Below are 23,271 nucleotides of genomic sequence, written 5' to 3'. Positions count from 1 at the left end.
AGTGGGCAGCCCGCAACTAGAATCCATTCCTGCAGACTAGCAGGGGCCTCGAATAGTTGTAGCACCTTGGTGTTATGAAGATATCTATCATGAGGAGATCTCCCTGGGAACCAACCACACATCTGGAAGATGCGTCTCCTGTGGTCCTGTGCATTGTTTATGAAGGTTGGTCCTGGGGAGCTCTGATCACTACATGCACGCAGTCAATATCCCACTATGGCACCAGTGCCCACTGATGTTGTAATCTGGCTCTTTAGGTTCCGACTGAAGTGCACAAATTCTCTGACACTGTAAAATAGCGCATTCGTGATCAAACAGCTATTGGATAGGTACATGGATTATGGTAGAAGAATGGAGTGTAGATTAATTTGTTCTTAAGGGTAGCATGGTAGCATTGTGGATAGCACAATTGCTTCACAGCTCCAGGGTCCCAGGTTCGATTTCGGCTTGGATCACTGTCTGTGTAGAGTCTGCACATCCTCCCCGTGTGTGCGTGGGTTTCCTCCGGGTGCTCCGGTTTCCTCCCACGGTCCAAAGATGTGCAGGTTGGGTGGATTGGTCATGATAAATTGCCCTTAGTGTCCAAAATTCTATGATCTATGATTAATCTAGGATCAAAGTTCGGCACAACATCGTGGGCCGAAGGGCCTGTTCTGTGCTGTATTTCTCTATGTTCTATGCTGCCTCACCCGAGTATTTCCAGCATTTTTTCATTATTTAAGCTTAACAAAAATCTGTTATGTTTCTCTTCATATGTACAAATCAGACTTAAAATGTGAAACTGAAGAATATTACCCATCAGTAGCACATTATGAACACCTTTCAAATAATTAAAAGCTAACCTTGCAAAATCTAGTTGCCCAAAATTAATGTTGTGAATGAAATTACTTCGGTTCTGCGAAAAATAGTCCCAAATTACAGTAATCAACCTTCGCAAGCTTCTATTAATTAAGAAATCATAGAAATGGTGAGTAAGCTGCAGATGCGTCAAGGAAAGCACTTGACATTTCTGTTTAATGCGTGCCACTTTCATCTTGGACTCGAGTTGCAATTTAAATTCTTTGTGATAACACATTCACAACCCCTGACATTGTGAAACAAATTTTAAAAGTCTTTCAACATACTCAATGCTCCTGGGGTAAAACACTTACATAAATAGGTATAGAATACTCTGCAAAAGATTGGAGTTTCCAAATCTTGAATGTCAAACATCTGAAAGCTTTTATCTATGAAATAATGACTCCTTTTGACAATACATGCAGGATAGTGGAATAGTGCAAATAAATATGGACTTAAAACATGCAAAATATAGGGACTCAACTATAAATTTTATTTGAAAGGTCCTTAAAAGCAGAATGTTAAGTTACATTTTAAAAATACCTGGAAGGAAAAAAAACTATTTGCTAGAATTGTTTAACGTTTCCATTCCAAAAGCTCTTTTGCCCCTCTAGTTGACCTTGAACGAAATAATGAACAGCATGTTTGTCACTTCTGCAATTGTCTGTGAACAGCCTGTTAAACTGGGTCAGGCTGCGTATGATGTTCAGCTGAAGTCTGAAAACAGCATTTCTAACAAGCACCAGGAATGTCAATGAATACATCTTCACTTCTCAAATTACAATGTCTTAATTGAAAGCTTGTTGTTGGTTGCAGAATTAAAACACTATTATAATTAATTTTTACCAGTTCTGGTAATTAACAAGTATAATTTTTTTTAAGAGCTCCGGGAGTTTGAATTCATATGTAGCACATCATAGGTATTTATTTTGCTATGCATCAGTTACTGGTTATCAGAACATCAACCTTTAAACATTCAAATAAAAGCTGATATTCCTTTACCAGGGGGTCAATGTTTTTCTATTAAAGGAACATAATTTGACTGGTAAATTACCATCCAGTTAAAATGGACACCAAGCTGTACATCTTGACTTTGCATTATAGTGCAAGTGTGACAGTAGGTCGGCAGCATGTTTTTCACCATCATTCCGGAACAAATCAAGATTTACCCCATACAGGATTACAGACAGTTAGCTATTTTGTGACTGCGCCAGTTAGCAGAATTTTTAATCAAATAGTTCTCATTCCATATACTTTTCCCACGCAACTTGTGATAATAAAGAGTTGTTGTCAAATCAAAATCAAACGTTGTTATTCTTCAGAATATGTCCTTTTCACCGACCATCCATTGAGGATGTTTCTGAAATGGCTGTTTGAGAGGCACATAGGCAAACGATCATGGAGAACATAATGTGCATACTGTCACATGATGTTGGTCTGGGTAGTAAATAAGTCATTTGTGAAATATAATACACATTATAGCCACTGTTTTATGGTGAATAAGTCACCATAAATAAATAATAAGTCAAATTCTATTTTCATCATGAAATTTCAAGATTTCTTCAATCTTTTGTGGCGCACATTCTGTAATTCAACCCATATTTCTGTGAAAATCCGCAAATCATTTGCCTTGCACAGCTCTTAAAATGCAGATAATTTGCATTTACAAGCAATACGCTTAGCATTGATAGAATTCAAGTTTATCTGATGACTAGGCAATTTAAAAAATGTGCATTTTTTAAAATCTGAAGGTCTTGGGAAGTCCTATTCAGCAAAATATACAAAATAATTGGCTTGCAGTCAGTTTCATTGGCCAGCACATTTTGGCCAAGCTGTTTCAGGTGAATGCAGAGTTGCTGAAGGTTAAGTTTGCTTTCATCAACAATTGTACCTATGTGCAGAGAGACATAAACCCACTGAAAGACCATTATTTCATGACATGCCATTTTTAATAACTTAAAAATAGTGCAAAGATAATGTACTGTAGACTTTTTAAAAAACAGTACTTACAAATGGGATTTTGTTTGTTTACTGACAGATTTTGTGATCCACCATACATATATGAACATAAAAGTATTTGTGAAGTGAAATAAATACTTTTACTAACTACAAAAGAGAATTCACCCCCCCCCCCCCCCCACAAAAAACCCCACCAACTGAGATTAATATCCTGTAGACATTTTGTTCTTTCAGTTGGTGAATACCATATAAATAAATCACTCAAAACAAAGCACTTGCGAGCATGCTGTTGACAGTCTAGCCTATTACCCTCTGGGTTGTACTTACATAACAATTCATGTACAGTGTTCAAGCTACAGCTTCATCTACTTCTTCAGTTCTCTGCCCGAAGGCCAGATTTGCTGAACCAGAGCATCTCGTCTGTTAAGCCAAATTAATGGCATCTTCTAAAAATAGCTGTTTCAGAAATCTACTATTTTCAACTTTGGCAGAGGTGGGAAACCGATAGCATTGAACTGGCCAGCACTGGTACATGTGTGCAAAAAAGATGATGCAATGCAATAATTTCTCTAAGCTATCGAAAACTGACATTTTGTAATAACTGGGTAATTCAACTTCCCCGTGAGGTTGTAAATAACCACCAAGAGCAGCATGGTGGCGCAGTGGTTAGCACTGCTGCATCACAGCACTGAGGACTCTGGTTCGATCCCGGCCTCGGGTCACTGTCTGTATGGAGTTTGCACATTCTCCCCGTGTCTGTGTGGATTTCACCCCCCCCCCAGCCCAAAACTCAAAGATGTAGGTGAATTGCCATGCAAAATTGCCCGTGAATTGGAAAGAAATAATTGGGTACTCTTAAAATAAAAATTTAAAAATAAATAACCATCACAATTTGAGCAGTTTTATCCTGTGAATGTGTACTTATTGGAAACTGCACTCTGAATAAGCACATTACAGCTTTCCGTGAGAAAACTTTCAAAACAGCAGTCTATGATCTAAGCCAATGATTGTACTGGTTCAAAAGGTGAAACCTCACCAACCTGATTTACAATATTTTTGATTTTTCTATCTTAATGGCGGGAAATGGTATTAATACTCATCAATATGGTTCCACATATTTCATTTTTGCAAATACATTATTAATTTCTCAAAGAAAAGTATCAACAGTCAATTGTAATTGGATTTTAACAGGGCTAAAAGTCAAGCAAAAGCCTTCGTTTAAGCAGCTTAAAAATAGTATGAAATTCGGTCACTTTTACTATTATTAAAAGAAATCATATGTTTCTACATACGTTTTCTAAATCTAATTACTTTTGACAAAATAATGTTGATCATTTTAAAAAGTTTTAATTTAAGCACTGCTCCATAGATTGTTGTGTAGCTGCAAATGCTCCATTTTCATCTTTCACTAGTCCAGAATAAATCTCCACAAAATATATTCACTATAGAATGATGGAGGCCAAAACATTCACATCACAATTCTTTCTTTAAAAAGAGACTAGTGCAATCTGAAGTGCAAAACAGCATTTGAATTACAAGTCTTTTCCATCAACCTTGCAAGTGCTCCGAATCTCCAGGAAGAGTTTCAACAGTAATCGATAGAAGAACTATGAACTGGCCATCTGCTGTTGATGGATCCAAGGGAGGAAACACACAAAGCTTTGGTTTCTATGAAAGCAGAACACTAGTCATCAGACGGAGGATGGAAAAGGATTACCGGTTTGCCTTGTACTTGGAAGCATCCCTAGGTTCACTGCTAGGATTGCTCCAATCATCCGCTTCTGGAGTGATCTGGTAATGCCGCCAGGCTGACTTGTTAAAGACAGGAAGTCGTTCAAATGACTCACTTGACAGAGCCTGAGAAAACAGAATAATATTTAACATTTGAAAAGACTTCAGTATATCACAGTGCAACTATTTTTTGAATAAAACATCACCAGCCTTAGGTCAATGAGAGCACTCTCACCCGAGATAGGAGTTGGGAAATCATGTTGCAGCTATATGAAACCTTGCTTAGGCCGCATTTGGAGTATTGCATGCAGTTCTGGTCACCACATTATCAGAAAGATGCGGAAGCTTTGGAGAGAGTTCAAAAAAGCTTCACCAGGATGTTGCCTGGTCTCGAGGGTGTTGGCTATGAGGAGATTGTTTTCACTAGAAAGACGGAGGCGGAGGGGAAACCTGATAGAGGTCTACAAAATTATGAGGCATAGACAGGGTGGATAGTCAGAGGCTTTTTCCAAGGGTGGAAGTGTTGATTACAAGGGGGCACAGGTTTAAGGTGAGAGGGGGAAAGTTTAAGGGAGATGTGCAGGGTAAGTTTTTCATGCAGAGAGTGATGAGTGCCTGGGCCACATTGCCAGAGGATGTGGTGGAAGCAGGCACATTAGCAACATTTAAGAGACATCTCGATGAGTACATGACTAAGGAGGAAATAGAGGGATATGAACTGTGGAAGGGCAGAAGGTTTTTTTTTTAAAGTTAGGGCCTCACGATCGGCATAGGCTTAGAGGACCAAAGGGCTTGTTCCTGTGCTGTACTTTGCTTTGTTTTTGAAATAGAAAGTCAACATAGGGACAAACAAGCCATCTAGCCTCTTACGTTTGTCTTACCATTCAATGAGATTCATAGCTGATCTTTGCCCAATTCCACATGCTTAACTTCGGCCATATTCCTCAATCGCAGATTCAAATTGACAATGGATTTAGTTTGCAAAGAGTTCCAAACTTGTAATAATAATCTTTATTAGTGTCACAAATAGGCTTACAGTAATACTGCAATGAAGTTACTGTGAAAATCCCCAGTCGCCACAATCCGTACCACTATTTACATGAACAAGTGTTCCCTGTGTGCGTGGGTTTCCTCCTGGTGCTCCGGTTTCCTCCCACAGTCCAAAGATGTGCGGGTTAGGTGGATTGGCCATGCTAAATTGCCCATAGTGTCCTTAAAAGTATGGTTGGGGGGGGTTGTTGGGTTACGGGTATAGGGTGGATACGTGGGTTTGAGTAGGGTGATCATTGCTCGGCACAACATCGAGGGCTGAAGGGCCTGTTCTGTGCTGTACTGTTCTATATCTATATCTAAAGGGGATGACTTCATTTGCCAATATTAAAATCAATTTTCCATAGTTAATCTATTAATGTGGAGATTGTGTGGCTCAATAGGTAGCATCCATGCCTCTGTGCTAGAAGCTCTGGGTTCAGCGCTTGTTTTACATGGAAGGTGCATTCATTTCATAGTTCAGGCCGTGAATCATCTTGCTAATCCTGCCAATACTTCTGCACTATTACCCAAAGGGAAAATAGTTGGAAGATACAAACAAATATATATTAATATCTTGGTAATTTTATGCATTCATCACACTGCTTAAATGCTGCCTGCCATCGTGTCATCAGCAAATCTGGATATGTGACTTGCTAGTCTATTCCATCATCCAAGTCGTTAGGATACTGGATCAGACTCCAATATTGTTAAGATACCAGACAAGAAACCCCAAACAATTTGCAATTTATAAGACTGTGAGGAAAGAATACTTCACCCCAGGAATAATAAACGTTATTTAAATGCAGAATTAACTTTAGCTTTAAAATTGTTTTACAATTAGCAAACAGTTTTTAAATAAAAGGAGAACCTTTAACTCACTATCTACACTTGCCTCTATATATATTCCAACAAAGCAACCCAATACAGTTCAAAAACCACTCATAAATCAAGTTAGTAATCAGGGTTACGTGCTGTTCTCTGTGCAGACCTTTGGAGAGAGACCCTTTCAGGAACAACCTGAAAATCCTTGCCTTGTCAGACTCAAATCCAAAGCCACATTGCCAAAACCACAGATAGGCCTCACTCTTCCCACTAATTACCTTCCCACTAATTACATCATCTGTATCCCACTATGATGTCTCATGCCCTTATTAATTAGGACTTATTCACATTACGGGCGGAATTCTCCGACCCCCCGCAGGGTCGGGGAATCGCCCAGGGCCGCCGTAAATCCCGCCCCGCCGTGGCCAGAATTCTCTGAGAATCACGCCCCGCCGGTCGGCGTGCCCCCCGCGGCAATTCTCCGGCCGAAGTCCCGATGCTGACAGGCCAATCTCGCCGACGTGGTTTAAACCACCTCTGTGCCGGCGGGATTGGCGGCACGAGCGGGCCCCTAGGGTCCTGGGGGGGGGGGGGCGCGTGGGGCGATCGGACCCCGGTGGGTGCCCCCACTGTGGCTTGGCCCGCGATCGGGGCTCACCGATTGGCGGGTGGGCCAGTGCCGTGGGGGCACTCTTTTTATTCTGCCACCTCCACGGCCTCCACCATGGCGGAGGCGAAAGAAACCCCCCCTACCGCATACACCGGCCGACGTAGCGCCAAAGGCCGTTGGCGCCAGTCAGCGGAGCAGGAGCCACTCCGGCGCGGGCCTAGCCCCTAAAGGTGCGGAATTCTCCGCACCTTTGGGGAGGCCCGACGGTGGAGTGGTTGGCGCCACTCCGCTACGCCGGGACCCCCCGCCCCACCGGGTAGGGGAGAATTTCGCCCTATATTCCATTTGCCATGGGCTGTCCCAGCCAATTCACCTAGTCTATCCAAGTCCTCTTCAAGCCTTCTTGCATCCTCCTCACATCTTACATTCCCACCTCATTTTACATCATCAGCAAATTTGGAAATATTAGAATTGGTCCTCAGATCTAAATCATTTAAATAGATTGTGAATAGCTGTAGACCTAACACTGATCGGTACCCCACTATCAGACTTCCATCCTGAGAACGATCAATTTATTCCCACTCTTTGCTTTCTTTCTGTTAATCAATTCTCAATCCATATAGTATATTGGCCCCAATATCATGCGCTCTAATTTTATTTACTAATCTCCTGTGTGGGAGCTTATCAAAAGTCTTCTGAAAATCCAAATATACCACATCTACAGGTTCTCCTTTATCAATGCTACAAGTAATATTCTCAAAACGTTCCAACAAGTTGACTCTGCCCAATTTTACCCCCCCCCCCCCATGCCCAATTATCTCATCCTTTATAATAGATTCTAAGATTTAATAATCTTTATTATTATTATTTTCACAAGCAGGCTTACATTAACACTACAATGAAGTTACGGAGAAAATGCCTTAGTCACCTGTTCGCATACTCAGAGGGAAAATTTAGAATGTCCAATTCACCTAACAAGCATGTCTTTCAGGACTTGTGGGAGGAAACCAGAGCGCCCGGAGGAAAGCCACGCAGACACAAGGAGAACGTGCCAACTCCACACAGACAGTGACCAAGCCGGGAATTTAATACGGTCCTTGGGCGGTGAAGCAACAATGCTAACCACTATGCTATCACGCCACCAGTCTCCCTCCTACTGACATCAAACTAACAGGGCGACAATTCTTGGTTTTCTCTTCCTCCTTTCTTGAACAATGGGGTTACATTTGCTACTTTCTAGTCCACAGGAACCTTTCCAGAATCTATAGAATTTTGAAAGTTAACCAGCAATGCATCCACCTCCTGGCCACCTCCTTCAACGCCCTGGGATGAAGCTCATCTAGTCTCGGGGATTTAGCAGCTTTCAAATGAGTTAACTTTTCAAGTACTAACTTTTTACTATTACCACGTCCTTCTGGTTCCTCAGTTTCACAAGTCCTTTGGCTGCTTAGTATTTCTGGGTGGACCCACAGTGTTCCTGTCTATTATCATTTTCCTATTATAATTCTAAACAAATTATTGATTTGATATTCCTTCCTAGTTTCTATTTATGTTCCCTTTTTATGGCTGTTCCTAACTGTTTTGTCACTCATTGCTGTGTTGGGCATCTCTTATAATCTGTGCTATGTTTATCATTTTGAATGGGATTTTTCTTTTAGTTTAATGTCATCTCTTACCTCTTCAGCTGTACATTAGCTTTGTTTAGCAAGCAGAGTTCTTGTTCATTTGAGGTATAAACTGGCTCTGTATTTCATCAAATGTTTTTTTGAACACCACCACCTGCCTCCTTCCACCACTGATCTTCTGTTGCTTTACCCATCAACAGCTTTGCCCAGTTTACTGTGGACAGTCTGTCTCATGCACTCATTGCCTAAATTTAGAATCAGTGACATTTCATATTTTTCCCTTCAAAATCTATGATCATATTATGATCTATTAAATAATATCCTATGATGGTTGAACATTTAACTAAATTTGGCTCATTACTCATTATAAAATCAGAAATGGAATGAATGCCCCCTTATTGGTTCTGGGATGTATTGTTTCAGAAAACTATCGGAACACAACTCAGAATTCACAACCTATCTGACTTATAATTAGTGCTGGGACCTCAACGTTTTACAATTAACTTGGAGAAAGGGATGGTTGTCAAATTTGCTGATGACACAAAGATAGGTAGGAAAGTAAGTTTGTATGACGTTTCTGTTTCCCATAACCATTCTGGAGTGCAGTGGCGGCACTTTGATGAAGGAGTCAACACATTCCGAAAGGAGAAAGAGCAACATTTGAAAGGAGGGAAGTTGGAGAGGGGAAATAAATTCTTCTTTGGTTACTGTATTTTCCATCAATCAAATCACACCCATTGCTGCACAGCAGTTTTCCTGTCACTTTTACCAAATTTGATTTGCTATCAAGTTCCAAAATGAGTTTCCAAAAGTTCCCAATCTTATAATAATAATAATTGCTTATTGTCACAAGTAGGCTTCAATGGAGTTACTGGGAAAGCCCCTAGTCACCACATTCCGGTACCTGTTCGGGGAGGCAGGTACGGGAATTGAACCTGCGCTGCTGGCATTGTTCTGCACTACAAGCCAGTCTTTCAGCCCACTGTGGTAAACCAGCCCCTACTCAAGTTCCCAACCTTGTCAACTGTGGTTAGCTTGTGCTGTACATTTCTGAATAATATTATGTATGGTGCACAGATTTCCAGGTCATCTGATTATAACTGTCACTGGGTAAAATCTTGATTAAAATAGAATTTTTCTGGTAGATGTGGAATTTTGTACAGCTTGTGTATCAGAAGTGGAACTTGACATTCAAATCAGCAGAGCTACATGCAAACTGGCACAGGGATAACCAGATAAGGAGTTATGGAGTAAACAGGGGTTCAATTTCATAAGAGAATAGCATGAGTAAGTACTGCAACAGGAAGAAGCTGTTCGCTGTCCCTCTGGTACAGGCTGCGCCTGAACTGGGTTAGGGCCAGGATCCAAGTGGTCATGAGCACTTTAATCTAGTAAATGGGTTGGAAAGTGTTCAGGTGGAAAAAGTAGTATAAGTATGAATACAAGTAAAACAGAAGAGACTAGAGGAAAGAATTGTGCTTTAGGTGCTACAGGTAAAGGGAAAACTATTATCTTGTGAAGTAATTAAACCAGGAGTGGTAGGCTATTTAAAAAGGACAGGAAGTGAGGAAAAGGTGGAGGGGTGGCTCTGTTAGTTAATGATGGTATTAGCACAATAGAGATGGATAGAGTCCAGGCTGCATGGCCTGCCTCTCGCGATAGCTACATTCGCACTCGGGTGTTCCTGGAGAGGGAGCACGCAGTGCCCACTATTATGTTAGCAGCCTTCTGTGACCAGTGAATGCCACAGAGCTTGGAGTGCATCATCAGTCCCAGGAATTATATTTTAATCTAATTTGATAAGTTTCATACAAACATACATAGAAATGAGTAGGCCACTCGGCCCAAGCCTGCTTCACCATTCAATAAGATCACGCCTGATCTAACTGTAACCTCAACTCTATCTTTCTGACTACTCCTGATAACCTTTCATCCTCTTTCTTATCAAAAATCTATTTTTAACTTAAAATTATTCAAAGACTCTGCTTCTGTCACCATTTGAGGAAGAGAGTTCCAAAGAGAAAAAGATTCTCCTCATCTGTCTTAAATGGGAAGACCCATATTTTTAAACTGTGACCCTCAGTTATTTTGTTTTTGATTTTTGCTGCAGTGCCTGTTTAATGGGGCTGTCAACTAATTAATTTGTTGATATGTTTGTTTAGAAGAGTATAAGAGACAAATGGTCAAGGTGGCCATAAACAGGTCCAAGCAGCAGCTATTTGAGGATGTAATTTGACTTGACTGCCCCTCTTCCGTGGATACGTCTCTACCCAGGTGTTCCTGAAGAGGGAGTACGTAGTGTCCACTGGTACACTTGAGGCCTTCCTGACCAGTGGGTGCCTCAGGTGCCGGAATGCATCATCTCCCCCTAAAATGCTATTTTAATTTCCTTTGAAGATTTGGTTTTTATTACAGTTCCCTTTTAAGGGGTGATTCTTTATACTCGAGTGAATCAAATAAACCAATTAACTAAAGAGACATTGGTGGCCATAAACAGGTCCAGGGATTGGGTGGCTAAGAGAGTGATTCGACCCAACTGCTTGTCTTTCTTCTGTGGTTATGCCCAACCCCGAATGTTCCAACCCTGGAAAGGAAGCACATGCTTGAGGCCTCCTAGGGCCAGTGGTCGCTGTAGGTGCTGAAGTGCATCAGGAGCCCTGCTCATGATATTTTAACTCAATACTTTCTGTTGAAGTTTTTGCTTCAGTTACAGTATTTATTTTAGTTACAGTACCCTTTTAAGGGTTTGCTCTTCCGTTAATTTGTTTATCTGATTATTGTTTGCTGATATAGTCACCAGTGGTGGCTTGTAGCATTAGGAGCTATATATTTGTAATGTTTCACTTTGTGAATAAATCTAAAACAAAGTAAAGATTGACTTCTGGTCTCCTTCACCAACTGTCCGTAGGAAGTTGAATACTTTGCTGATGTTGCAAGATACCTTAAGATAGATGACTGCATCCGTGCCCACACCCTCCATGGAATACAGTTTGAGATCCCCTTGAAAATACCGAGCATATAGGCGGGAGATTGGCAAGCCATATCCAAATCCAGCCTGCAGGCAGAAATAAAGTGAGCTACTTCACAGTATACAACACCATAACAATGTCAAACTTAGATTCGTCAAAGATTCAGAACAATCAGGGTAATTTGTGAATTAAATTTTTTTCCTTATGACTGCAACTGATGCAAATGAAGTTTGAAAGGATAGGATAAAGAATATCCTGGTCAGTTCATAGCTGCCCAAGTTACCTTAAATGGGAGAAGCACATAATTTTTAACAGCTAATGCAATAAATTGAATAGTTTCATTAAAGGAAATTACTATCTAAAAGTAGGAACATTTTATCTAAAATGCCAAAGGTTTCACTACTATTCATGTAAAAATTAGTTTGAATCCATGTTGTATGAACTACACAATGTTGCCACATAAAGTGGTGCTCTTTGGTAGGTGGAAATGCCAGTTTTGGAATCTCTCATATAAACAAGTATATTTCTTATTGGCCATTGCTATGCAAGGTTTATTACAAAAACCTCAGGATTTTCATATACAATGACATAAAATAAGATAGCAAACCATTTTAAGCAAATTCCAGCTACATGAAAATATTATAGAAATGGATATGGAAAATCTCAAAAGTAACGCTGCAATACATCGTTCAAACAGACGAAATAGGAGTAAAAGTAGGCTTTTGGGTCCCTCAAGCTTGCTCTACTATACAACAAGACCATGGCTGATCTGTTGAGTTCTGCATTTTCATCTACCCCTGATAACCTGTTTACCTAAAAAGAATCTTTTTACTGCTGCCTTCAAAAATATTCAGTGACCTCACTTTCTGAATTGGAGAGCTCGAAAGTGCACAAACCTCAAAAATAATTTCTCCTCATCTCCGTCTGAGAAGGTAGACTCCTAATTTTAAAACAATGCCCCCTAGTTCTGGACTCACCCAATAGAAGAAACATCCTTTCCACATCCACCTTGTCAAGACCATTCAGGATTTAATACACTTCAATCAAAACACCCCTCCCTCTTCTAAACTCCAGTGGAGCAAGCCCAGCCAGTCCAACCTTTCCTCATGCCATTCATTCCAGCTATCAATCTAATAAACCTCCTCTGAACCACCTTCAATGCATTTACATCTTCCTAAAATAATGGGTGGGATGTTCTGGCCTATCTCATCAGCAGGATCTTCTGGTCTCACTGAACCCTTCCCGTGGTGGGAAGGGTGCATTACGCAAAACGGCATAGACATCATAGACCTGATGATCCGCTGACAGCTTATGGTGTGTCAGCTGCCTGAAAATCCCGCCCAAGGAGACCAAAACTTCATCAGTAAAGTTGTTTAAATATGGCTATCCACCACAGATTCCAAGGAAGTGATTTGATGAATTTGATTCCAATTCATTTGCCTCTGGGTAAAATCTTACGATTTGACAGATCAATAATCATGAGGTTTGTTAATTTCCTCTGGTTTGGATTATTGGCCATTGAGAGACAAGGGTTATTAATTGAGCTAACCTGTATAACTATAATTGATCAAGAACAAGTCATCCTTTTTGTCATTTAATATATTTTATCTTTGGGCCTTTCGCCTTTTGTTCTTTCTTCCCCCCCCTTTCATGCTTCAGTTACATTTAATAATTTTTCAGCTCTGAAGAAAAGATAATTAATTTGAAACATCAATTGTTTCTCTCTCCATAGATACTGCCTGACCTAAGTATTTCCTTCCATAGTATTTACTACTAATACGGAAGAGGTACTGAAGCTGAGGCAGGAATGCAAACTTCAATCCAAGTTGGAGTTAAAATGTCTCAGAGCAAATGGTAATCCATCAGATTTTGATGGCAATTAGCACTTTAGACTTGCCTGATAACAATCAGGAGCTTTCCAAATCTCATTAATGGAACCGATAGTTATTTTACCAAGGTCTGGGATCTCCTAGATGTAGTTCAGTCATCCCTTTAATTTGTATCACAAAGACACTTGGACAGGTTACAGAAAAGATCCTCAAAGTGATGAATATTACACATGAATATTTAGAAACAAAGAGAAATGAGGGAGGGAGTGTTTGAGACAGAAAGTTTCCTACTAAGTTGCTATCAGGAAGCTTATAGACAACTGAAAATCTTGATGTATATACAGTTAGCTATGATGGCTTTCTTCAAGTACATGAATGGGTAGCTAATGTTTAGAAGATTTACTATTAACAGCATAGGGTGATTAAGAAAGGGTTTCATTTGGAATGACGGTTTTTGGCTCAATCATTGGCCAGGGCTGCTACCTGCCTGAACTGTTACTCTCTGTTCCCAAGTTCATATTTGGAAGGGCATGAAGGTTTTGAACTAATCGAGAATTATCTCACAAAGCATTTCTTGGGTGACCTCGATTTTAAGCGCCCATGCCCACTGTTCAAAAACAAGCTGTTTAAGCCGTTCAAATTCCAGGTATGTCTGGTCAGGCATTTGCGGAGGGGGTGGAATTTCTGATGGCAAAACTCCAGCACTAATAAAATTGCCCTTCTTGCTGCATCATGGCTTGTTGCACAATCTTCAGGCAAGAAAGAATTAGCTTACTTTTCAACAGCAATGACCAGTGTAGATCTGGCCATTTGAACTGCTAGGCTGACCATTGGAAAGAGATGTCACTTCTAAATGCCTAGCTACATCTTTTAATTCTTCCAAAGTCATTCCTTCTATCCAGTTTCTCATCTTGCTCTATGAAAGCATTGACATTGAATCTGGACATTTTAGGACTCAGTATTACAGACCCAAGGGAATGTTTTACAGTTTTAAAACTGCTTTTGAAGGCACAATTTATTGTCCCCACTCCAATTCTTTTGTCGCTCTGTGGGAATAAATTCCAGACACGGGCCCCAAATTTTATTACGACCAGGTGAGGTGCAGTGAAGTGTCCCTCTGTTCAACCTCCTTGGTTGGTCACAACAAATGTGTTAAATTTCTTTTTCATGAGGATTTGCCTTTTCCAAATGTGTAGACCTATTTATGCTGTGAGCAATGAGGAGCAAAGCAAAATAGGTTTTCGGGAGTCAGAGCAAGAAAGCAAATTTATGAACCATTAAACAGGGAAAAACAGTATCCAAACAAACACACCCACGAATATGGTGATTAGCTGGTGGGTGTGGTCAGATGTAGAATACTATATTATTACGATGTCAGGTTGGATTCCTGAACAGGGTGGTGCACTCCTTCTTCCAAACAAGGAAGAGGAAGTCCAGCTTTTCAGCGTATTTCCTCTGCTGAAAACTTTCCCTTGACACTCCGTGTCACTTGAATCCCTTTGTTATACTTCAGCCACTGAATTTCCCTGGGATTTGGGTGATTCTGTCGGTGGCAGCCATTGTTTCAATATCCAGCACTTTGCAGTTTAATGCCTCTTCCTTAGACAGTGATGACTTTTGATGGATCTTTCAATTATGTACCTCTTTTCACACTCCCCAAGGTGTCTTGTTTGCTTTTTCACTTACACCTTGGAAGATGGCCTTGCATTAATAGTTTGTTTGGTTTCATTTCAAATTGCAAAATTTCCAGTCAGTTGAAAGTTGAAAAAAAATCAGTTTTCAAAATGAAAGACGCATAGTATTATGACAAAGTTGGCATCCACTTTTCTGAGCATAAGTCAGTCATTCTGAATAGCACCTCTAAGGGCCAAAAAACAATTTTCCACAAAATTACTTGTTTTGCTATTAGAGTGTAAAATAAACCCAAATTGTTCGAGGGCAGCACACTGGTGCCTCAAAGCACGAGAGACCCGGGTTCAATTCTAGCCTTGGGTAACTGGAGTTTGCACTTTCTCCCCGTGTCTGCGTGGATTTCCTCCATGATTTCAAAATAATTACATTCATTTTTGGAATTTAATAAACCGTAAAGAAAAAATATACTAATCTCTAAATTGGTGCACTTTTTAAACTGAAATTTAGAGTATCCAATTCTTTTTTTCCCCAATTAAGGGGCAATTTAGCCTGGCCAATCCACCTACCCTGCACATCTCTGGGTTGTGGGGGGTGAGACCCACGCAGACATGGGGGAGAACGTGCAAACTCCACACAGATCGGACCTGGATCGAACCTGGGTCCTCAGCGCCGTGAGGTAGCAATGCTAACCACTCTGCGCCACCGTGCCGCCCTTGTTCAGTTTATAATCTGAAAAGTCGATATTTTCTTGTACACATCCTTGTAGCCAGAGGATAGTAGGCACTTACCAGAGGAGCAGCCTGTGATGATTGCAGGCTGGGACTGGGTGCAGTTGAATACATATAATTAAATAGACGGTCAATCTTCCGCAGAGGAACACCACCCCCTTTATCAGATATCTGCAGAAGTAGAAAAATTAGTAAAGACAAAGCTGAAATTTAACTACCTTCCCCAGACTCTATGGATGTCATGAAATGTTGGTTGGAGGGACAAAAAAAGGCAAATTTTAATGAATGATTAGACCATCATAGATAATCAAACTATTACTTAATTGTACTCCCACCCATGAAAGTTAAAAATAGTTTTTCCAGGAGAAGATTGTCTTTTGATGTGCACAAAAAATGTGGATCAAGAGAAATTTGCAAAATGGTGCATCCGCAATACAAAGGCACGATATTGCAGAAGTTATAAATCTGACCGAAGAAAAGAAAATGCTGGAAATACTCAGCGGGTCAGTCAGCATCCGTGGAGAGAGAAACAGTTAACGTTTCAGGTCCAGACTCCATAAGACCATAAGACGTAGGAGCAGAATTAGGCCACTTGAGTCTGCTCCTCCATCAATCATGGCTGATATTTTCTCATCCTCATTCTCCTGCCTTCACCCATAACCCCTGATCCCTTTATTAATCAAGAACCTATCTATCTCCGTCTTAAAGACACTCAGTGATTTGGCTTCCACAGCCTTCTGTGGGAAAGAGTTCCATAGATTCACCACCCTCTGGCTGAAGAAATTCCTCCTCATCTCGGTTTTAAAGGATCGTTCCTTTAATCTGAGATGGTGTCCTCTGGTTCTGGTTTCTCTTACAAGTGGAAACATCCTCTCCACGTCCACTCTATCCAGGCCTCGCAGTATCCTGTAAGTTTCAATAAGATCCCCCCATGTCCATCTAAACTTCAACGAGTACAAATCCAGAGTCCTCAACCGTTTCTCATATGAAAAGTTCTTCATTCCAGGGATCATTCTTGTGAACCTCCTCTGGACCCTTTCTAAGGCCAGCACATCCTTTCTTCGATCCTTCCAGCATGAGAGCAATGTCACTGATGCAGATGTATCAGGGGTTAGCATCAAAATGCAGTCTCTGAGCATCTTGTATGCTTACACTTCACAAATCCATTATGGAATTCACTCATGCTATTGTTTTAGCTGGTGAACAATCCAAATCAGTGTTTTTCAAACTTTTCCCCCTGGGACCCACTTTGCGACTCATACCAGCTGACCTTTGCGGCCCACCATTTTCGCTTACCTTTCATGCAACAGGTGAGCCTACTTGGTCCTCACAATCTCACTTGCTTTGTCATTCATTATTACATTTCAGCTAAGGACTTCAGCTGATGATTTAAGTGTTTGCTGCATCCTTTGAAATAAATTAAGAAGTCTGTCCTCATACCTGCCATGCTTAGTCTTCAAATGCCTTGGAAATTGTGAGGGTTTTAAACTTTCAGCTGTCTGTACTTCTCTGCATATAACACGCATGGGCTTTGCATTCTGATTTGCATTGGTACAATTAACAAAGCCGTACCTCAAGAAATCGTCTTAATACTAATTTGTTCCCGATTTCAGTTTCTCCAGTTTCTGGAACTCTGTATATAGCCCATACCAGCACTGCTTTGTCCTGCCGTGGACTTTCCTAAGAAGTTCTCTCCAGCAGATTTAGTTGTGCAATCCTGGCCCGTTTGTGTCTCAGTCCCTCTCTTCCTTATTACAAAACAATCCGTCTTCAGTTCTTCATAGTCATGTTGTTTGCTTGCTGGCAGCTATAAAATGAGGGACCTCATCTCCTTGATTGTGAGCCAAAGCACGGACGTACAATGCTTGTGACATCAATGTATATGTCGGCTGCGTGACCTGCTCTTTGCTGCTACTTCTGGCGGGAAGACTCCATCGCTGGTATTTAGAGGCTGGTCACAGCTGGCATTCTCAACTTAAAAGCCGGTCGCGGCCGGCAAAACCAGTTGCAGCCGTTGGGCGCATCTCCTGTGATTGGGAATGCCCCAACTGATCGCAACACCCACCTGCAACCTGCATTCTAAAAACCCTGATTCAAATAGCAACATTCATTCAAAAACAGCACTGAAAAATTCACAGCACAAAGGTAAATGAACAAGCAAAATGTAACAACTATGTACACGACTACCAGTGTAAAATTAAGTAGAATTAATTCACTTTTACTATACCCTGTAGTATGTCGTATTTCATCATTAAGCAAACCATCAACAGCCAAAAGACAAATGACCGACCATGGACTTGCTCCCTTTGGATTCCTGCAAGGCACTTGTAGCATTAAAGATAAATGTGCAGGTCTTCATGGATTCAGGTGACACACTTCAATTACCACTTTCCAGGCAATCCTAATCTCCCTGCTGCAATCACAAACCCTCCCCAAAATTGATAACTTAAAATTTTTACTGCTCATTAACAGCAAGTCTGAATTGAGCTGACTGTCAAGTTCCAGAATACTGTTGAAACAAGTTCATCAGTGTGACCATAGCAATGCCTTGATATGCATATCTTGATAAAATAAACAAGACTTTACTCACTTTGTCAAGTTATTTTTGTACAAATCTTGAAAACAGTGCTGAATAAAGCAACATAGTTATTTAGTACCTAGCTTCCATCAACATGCTATCACTTATTTCAGCATAATTCATGGGTAGAACAAAGTACAGCTATGTATATTCAATGTGTTGGATAAAATCTAAAATAATAAAATTGTTCTACTGACCTTAACAGACAAATCTTCTTTCCCCAATGTTACCAAAGTTTTGATGGGAGGATAACCTTCTTTTCTCCCTTCATGAAGTTCCACAGTAGCTCTCATCGAGTTCTGTGTTAAATAGAAATCCCATACATCAAGATGATTCCCAACACATCTAAATGGTGTGCAAGTCACAGAGGACGACATAATTCTGCAGATTCTGTGATCGTTTTACCAAAGAAATACTTTTGAGGGCTGGATTCAGACAAGTTTAAAAATAAGCGGAAGGTGATTAAAATACAAATATGCAAAATAGTGATGCTATTTTCCCCAAAAAACTGTTAAATAATTTATTATTGACTTAAAAACTTATTGACCGTCCATGGTGAGAAGTCCATGGTCATTAATGTTTGACAGGGTTGCATGGTACAGACCTTCTATTCAAGACATGAATATGGGTAGGCGAAACAACCATGGCTAACTGAAAGGGAAAATATTTGTTGGTCTTAAATGAAGTATACTTTCAGTAGTTAGGAGATACTTTTGTTAAAGGGTGACTAAGAATATGTATTAAATGTTGGCCGTGCAGGTGACCCCGACAGAATTGGAGATGTTTAAGAGTGGAAATTCCAGATTCTCGGGACTAGGCAGCTTAAGGCACAGCCACCAATGGTGGAGCAATTAAAATTGAGGAAGCTCAAGAGACAAGAATTAGACAGGCGCAGATATCACAGAGGAGATTACAGAGATGGTGGGGAGCGAGGCCAAGGAAGAATTTTGTAGAATTCTAGCTTAGGGGAGCACGGTGGCACAGTGGTTAGCATTGCTGCCTAATGGCACTGAGGTCCCAGGTTCGATCCTGGCTCTGGGTTACTGTCCGTGTGGAGTTTGCACGTTCTCCCCATGTTTGCGTGGGTTTCGCCCCCACAACCCAAAGATATGCAGGGTAGGTGGATTGGCCATGCTAAATTGCCCCCTAATTGGAAAGAATGAATTGGTACACTAAATTTATTTAAAAAAAGAATTTCATAGAATTCCTACAGTGCAGGAGGCCATTTGGCCCATCAAGTCTGCACCGGCCTTCTGAAAGAGCACCCTATCGAGGCCAAGCCCCCACCCTATTCTCCTAACCCAGTAACCCCACCCAACATTTTGGACACCAAGGAGCAATTTAGCATGGCCAACCCACCTACCCTGCACATCTTTGGATGGTGGGAGGAAACCGGGGCACCTGGAGGAAACCCACGCAGACACGTGGAGAACATACAAACTGCACAAAGGCAGTCAGCCAAGGTTGAAATTGAACCCGGGTTCCTGTTGCTGTGAGGCAGCAGTGCTAACCACTGTACCACCGTGCTGCTCTTAATTTGAAAGCAAGTTTGAGAATTTTAAAATTGAGACATTGAAGCAGACAACGTAGATTAGCAAGAATAATTAAAACTTAGTTACAGTGGATGGTCGATTTTATCAGTATTCAGTTTCTTTTTTTTAATGCTGCCACCTATGTGCATCAATCATTGAGCAAGGCCTAAATGGTATCTTCTAGGCTGCTGCCCAGGTGCGAAAACTCATAACTTAGTGGAAACATTGGTGTACAGGACTTGATACAAGCTCGGACAAGGGTAGCAGAGTTTTGGATAATGTCAAATTTATAAAGATTTGAACATGGGAGACCAGTATGAAGGGATGGAGTTGGGTGACGCTATGGAGGCAGAAATAGGCCACTAAAATGATGGCATGGATGTGTGGTTGAGGATGCTTGAAATCAGTCAGTTGGAGGGGCAGCACGGTGGTGCAGTGGTTAGCACTGCTGCCCCACGGCACCAAGGAGCCAGTTTCGATTGCGGCCTCAGGTCACTGTCTGCGTGGAGTTTGCACATTCTCCCCATGTTTGCATGGGTCTGACTCTTCACCCCCACAACCCAAAGATGTGCAGGGTAGGTTGATTGACCATATCTTTTTAATAAAACAGTAAATAGGTGGATTGACCACACACTAAATTGCCCCTTAATTAGTCAATAAAAAGAAATCAGTCAATTGGTTGAATAGGTCACAAATTGCCCCTTAAATTAGTTAATAAAAAGAAATCAGTCAATTGGTTGAATAGGTCACAGTCAGATCTATTAATTTCAGATGTATGAAGTGAGTGAAATTCCATTCTGCATTGAAGAGGAACATTTTCAATCTGATGGTGTGTGTTGTCCATCTGCACCTTGACATGCTTGTAATTGTGGGGTAGGGGCAATGGGTATGCACTCAAATTGAAAGACGCCACTAGTAATGTTCTGTAACCATCTCTGGTGGGGCCTGAACAATTCACTATTAACTAAAACAATAGTAAACACAGAGAGCCATATATACAAGTTTGCCCGGGGGGGAGCCCCACTACCCCCCCCACCCCCCGAGCGTTCCTGCAGAGTTCCCACCGGCAGCGACCACGGGTGAACAGTGCCGGCGGGACTCTGCCGCGTTGGAGCAGCCGCTCAGCCCATCCGGGCCAGAGATTCCAGCAGCCCGCGGCAAACGTGCCGGCGCAAATGCACCGATTCTCCACACCTCAGAGAATTGCGCGGCAGCGTCGGGACGTCGTGGCGCGGGGCTTGGAGAATCGCCCCCACAAAGAGGCATTGATCAATTAAGTGAGTGGGCAGAACTTAGATTTCAACCAAGAAACACTGATTGCTAATTTGGAGTGTGCAGCTACTTTATTTATGCATGCGGTCTCTTTAGATTCTTTTACAGAGTTGTGTGGTCTTAGTCGGAACACTGATTCCAATGCATATAAATAAGACATAATTCATTTTGGATCCAAAAAGCTGAGACCAGAGTATTATTTGAAATGTGTGCACGCACCTGTGCAGCAGCCTGGAAGATACCGTCAGATCATTTTCAATGATGATTAATGCACAACAACCAAATTTAAATTGTGCTTACTGATCTATGTCGCCTGGAACTAGCTGGGAACAGTAAAGGGCCAAAGAGATTTAGGGGTCCGCATACAGATATCACTAGAATATAGTCTGGTGCAAAAGAAAATCAAGAAACCTTCATAACTAGAGGGCCAGAATATAAAAGAAAGGACATTTTGCTGGGAAAGAATATACTGGTTTTGGAAGGAGTGCAGCTCAGTTTAACCAGAATGTTCCAAGGCTCCAAGGAGTGTACTTGTATTTCCTGGAATAAAGAGGATTAAGGGATGATTTGATTGAAGCTTTTAGGATTTTGAAAAGAATTGATAGAGTGGCTAGAGAAACTTCTGGTGCTGGTGTGGGAGTATAGAATAAGGAAACATAAAAATTTACAAACAAGCACAGGCCATTCAGGAGAGAAGTTAGGAAAAACAATGGAAATAGATAATAGATTTATTCAGGCACTTCACTGCCACCTTTTCACAGGCAACTGGAGAATAGATTTGTAACAAACTTGTGACAATGTCCACATTCCATGAAAGAATTTTTTTTTAAATGCATGTAGAAATATGGAGCTCCCCCTCACAAGAAGCAGTAATGCTAGCTCAATTAATAATTTTAATTGGAGATGGAATTTTGCTTACCAAGGAATATCAAATCAAGATGGCTAAATGGAGTTAGCAGAGATGAGCTATGATTTTGTTGAATGATAGAACAGGTTTGAGGGCTGAATGGTCTCCCCTCCTTCTTACAGGTGGTGAGAAAGGTTAAGGAAACTCAGCACTCGTTTGTTACACTCTTGAGCTTTCAGTACCTACATCTTATTAACTTTAAACACTAATGACATAGAATAAAATTTGCAGGCAAGTGCCCACGAAGACAGGTAAATCACCATAATGGAAGCCCCTTAAGCTGCCACAAATTCAAGCACAAAAAATATGTCTCTATCTTCCTAAGTTATCATGCACGTGCAACAAAAATTGCTAACTTACTTTAAAAAGTTCGAATAACATGTGAAAGAGATGCGAGGGTACATATACCACTTGGATAGGTTTCACGGGTGTTTTAGCTAAAATAAAGACACAAGTTCATTCATTGGTTATACTTTTCTTTTGCATGCTCGTCAGTGATATAATGCTCCAAAACACATTTCTCCAATTCTGGAGACAACCATTTGTTCAAACTCAGTTGAGCCAATGAGCAAAGCGTAATATGTTAGGATTTTCTGGGAATTAAGACATTAAAAGCAAATCTTGTGAAAGAGCTCAGAAATTAAGTAATTTCAAAAAGTAGAGAAGGGCTAACAAGCTACCCATATTTGGGGAAAATAAATTAAAGCTTGACCTGGAGATTAATCCAAAGCATCCAATTTCACAGGGTCAATGGGGTTGTGCTGAGCTGAGGAAAAATGATATTCCAGGCGTATCTGCTTAGTGCCTATTAATCAGGAATCTTATAGAATATCAGCTTAGGTAAACATATATGGCTGACAGTTGTTATCACTATGGCCACTGTTGGTTGGCAAACAAAAGAATTGGCCAGCTAGCACTTTCAAGGATCAATCAACATATTTAAGTAGCCCAACAATCAGTTGACTGGCATTGTAGATAAGAGGTCAGCATTAGTCCACCGGAAGATGACGACATTTGTGATGTGTTGGTGCAACTTCATATTAAGTAAATAATATTGATGCAAGTTCACATAAGTAAATAATGTTGATCCTGACTGACAATTTTTGTTTTTGCCATTGTGTCAGGCATTAAATAAGCAATACACTGAAACTTTATTATCACACTTGATTGTTTACAAATTAATTTTAGGCTAAAAAACTTGGAAGTTT

General features: G+C 40.8%; 1 protein-coding gene across 2 annotated transcripts in view; it reads right to left on the bottom strand.

Annotated features, from left to right (window-relative positions):
• Positions 1–2,764: 2,764 nt before the first annotated feature.
• Positions 2,765–23,271, bottom strand: part of pdk3a (pyruvate dehydrogenase kinase, isozyme 3a) — a 67,004-nt gene continuing 46,497 nt past the window's right edge. Inside the window, exons 7-11 of one of the 2 annotated variants that reach the window (XM_038802237.1) lie at positions 22,424–22,500; positions 18,550–18,651; positions 15,835–15,945; positions 11,558–11,671; positions 2,765–4,653 (exon numbers count right to left, since the gene is read on the bottom strand). In XM_038802237.1, the coding sequence (XP_038658165.1) occupies positions 4,510–4,653; positions 11,558–11,671; positions 15,835–15,945; positions 18,550–18,651; positions 22,424–22,500 (548 nt within the window). In that variant the 3' untranslated portion in view covers positions 2,765–4,509. The remainder of the gene's footprint in view (positions 4,654–11,557; positions 11,672–15,834; positions 15,946–18,549; positions 18,652–22,423; positions 22,501–23,271) is intronic. The other variant, XM_038802238.1, reaches the window with a different exon arrangement.

Source organism: Scyliorhinus canicula, chromosome 7 (genome assembly GCF_902713615.1).
Source record: "Scyliorhinus canicula chromosome 7, sScyCan1.1, whole genome shotgun sequence".
Lineage (NCBI taxonomy): Eukaryota > Metazoa > Chordata > Chondrichthyes > Carcharhiniformes > Scyliorhinidae > Scyliorhinus > Scyliorhinus canicula.
This window is presented reverse-complemented; position numbering and strand designations above follow the sequence as displayed.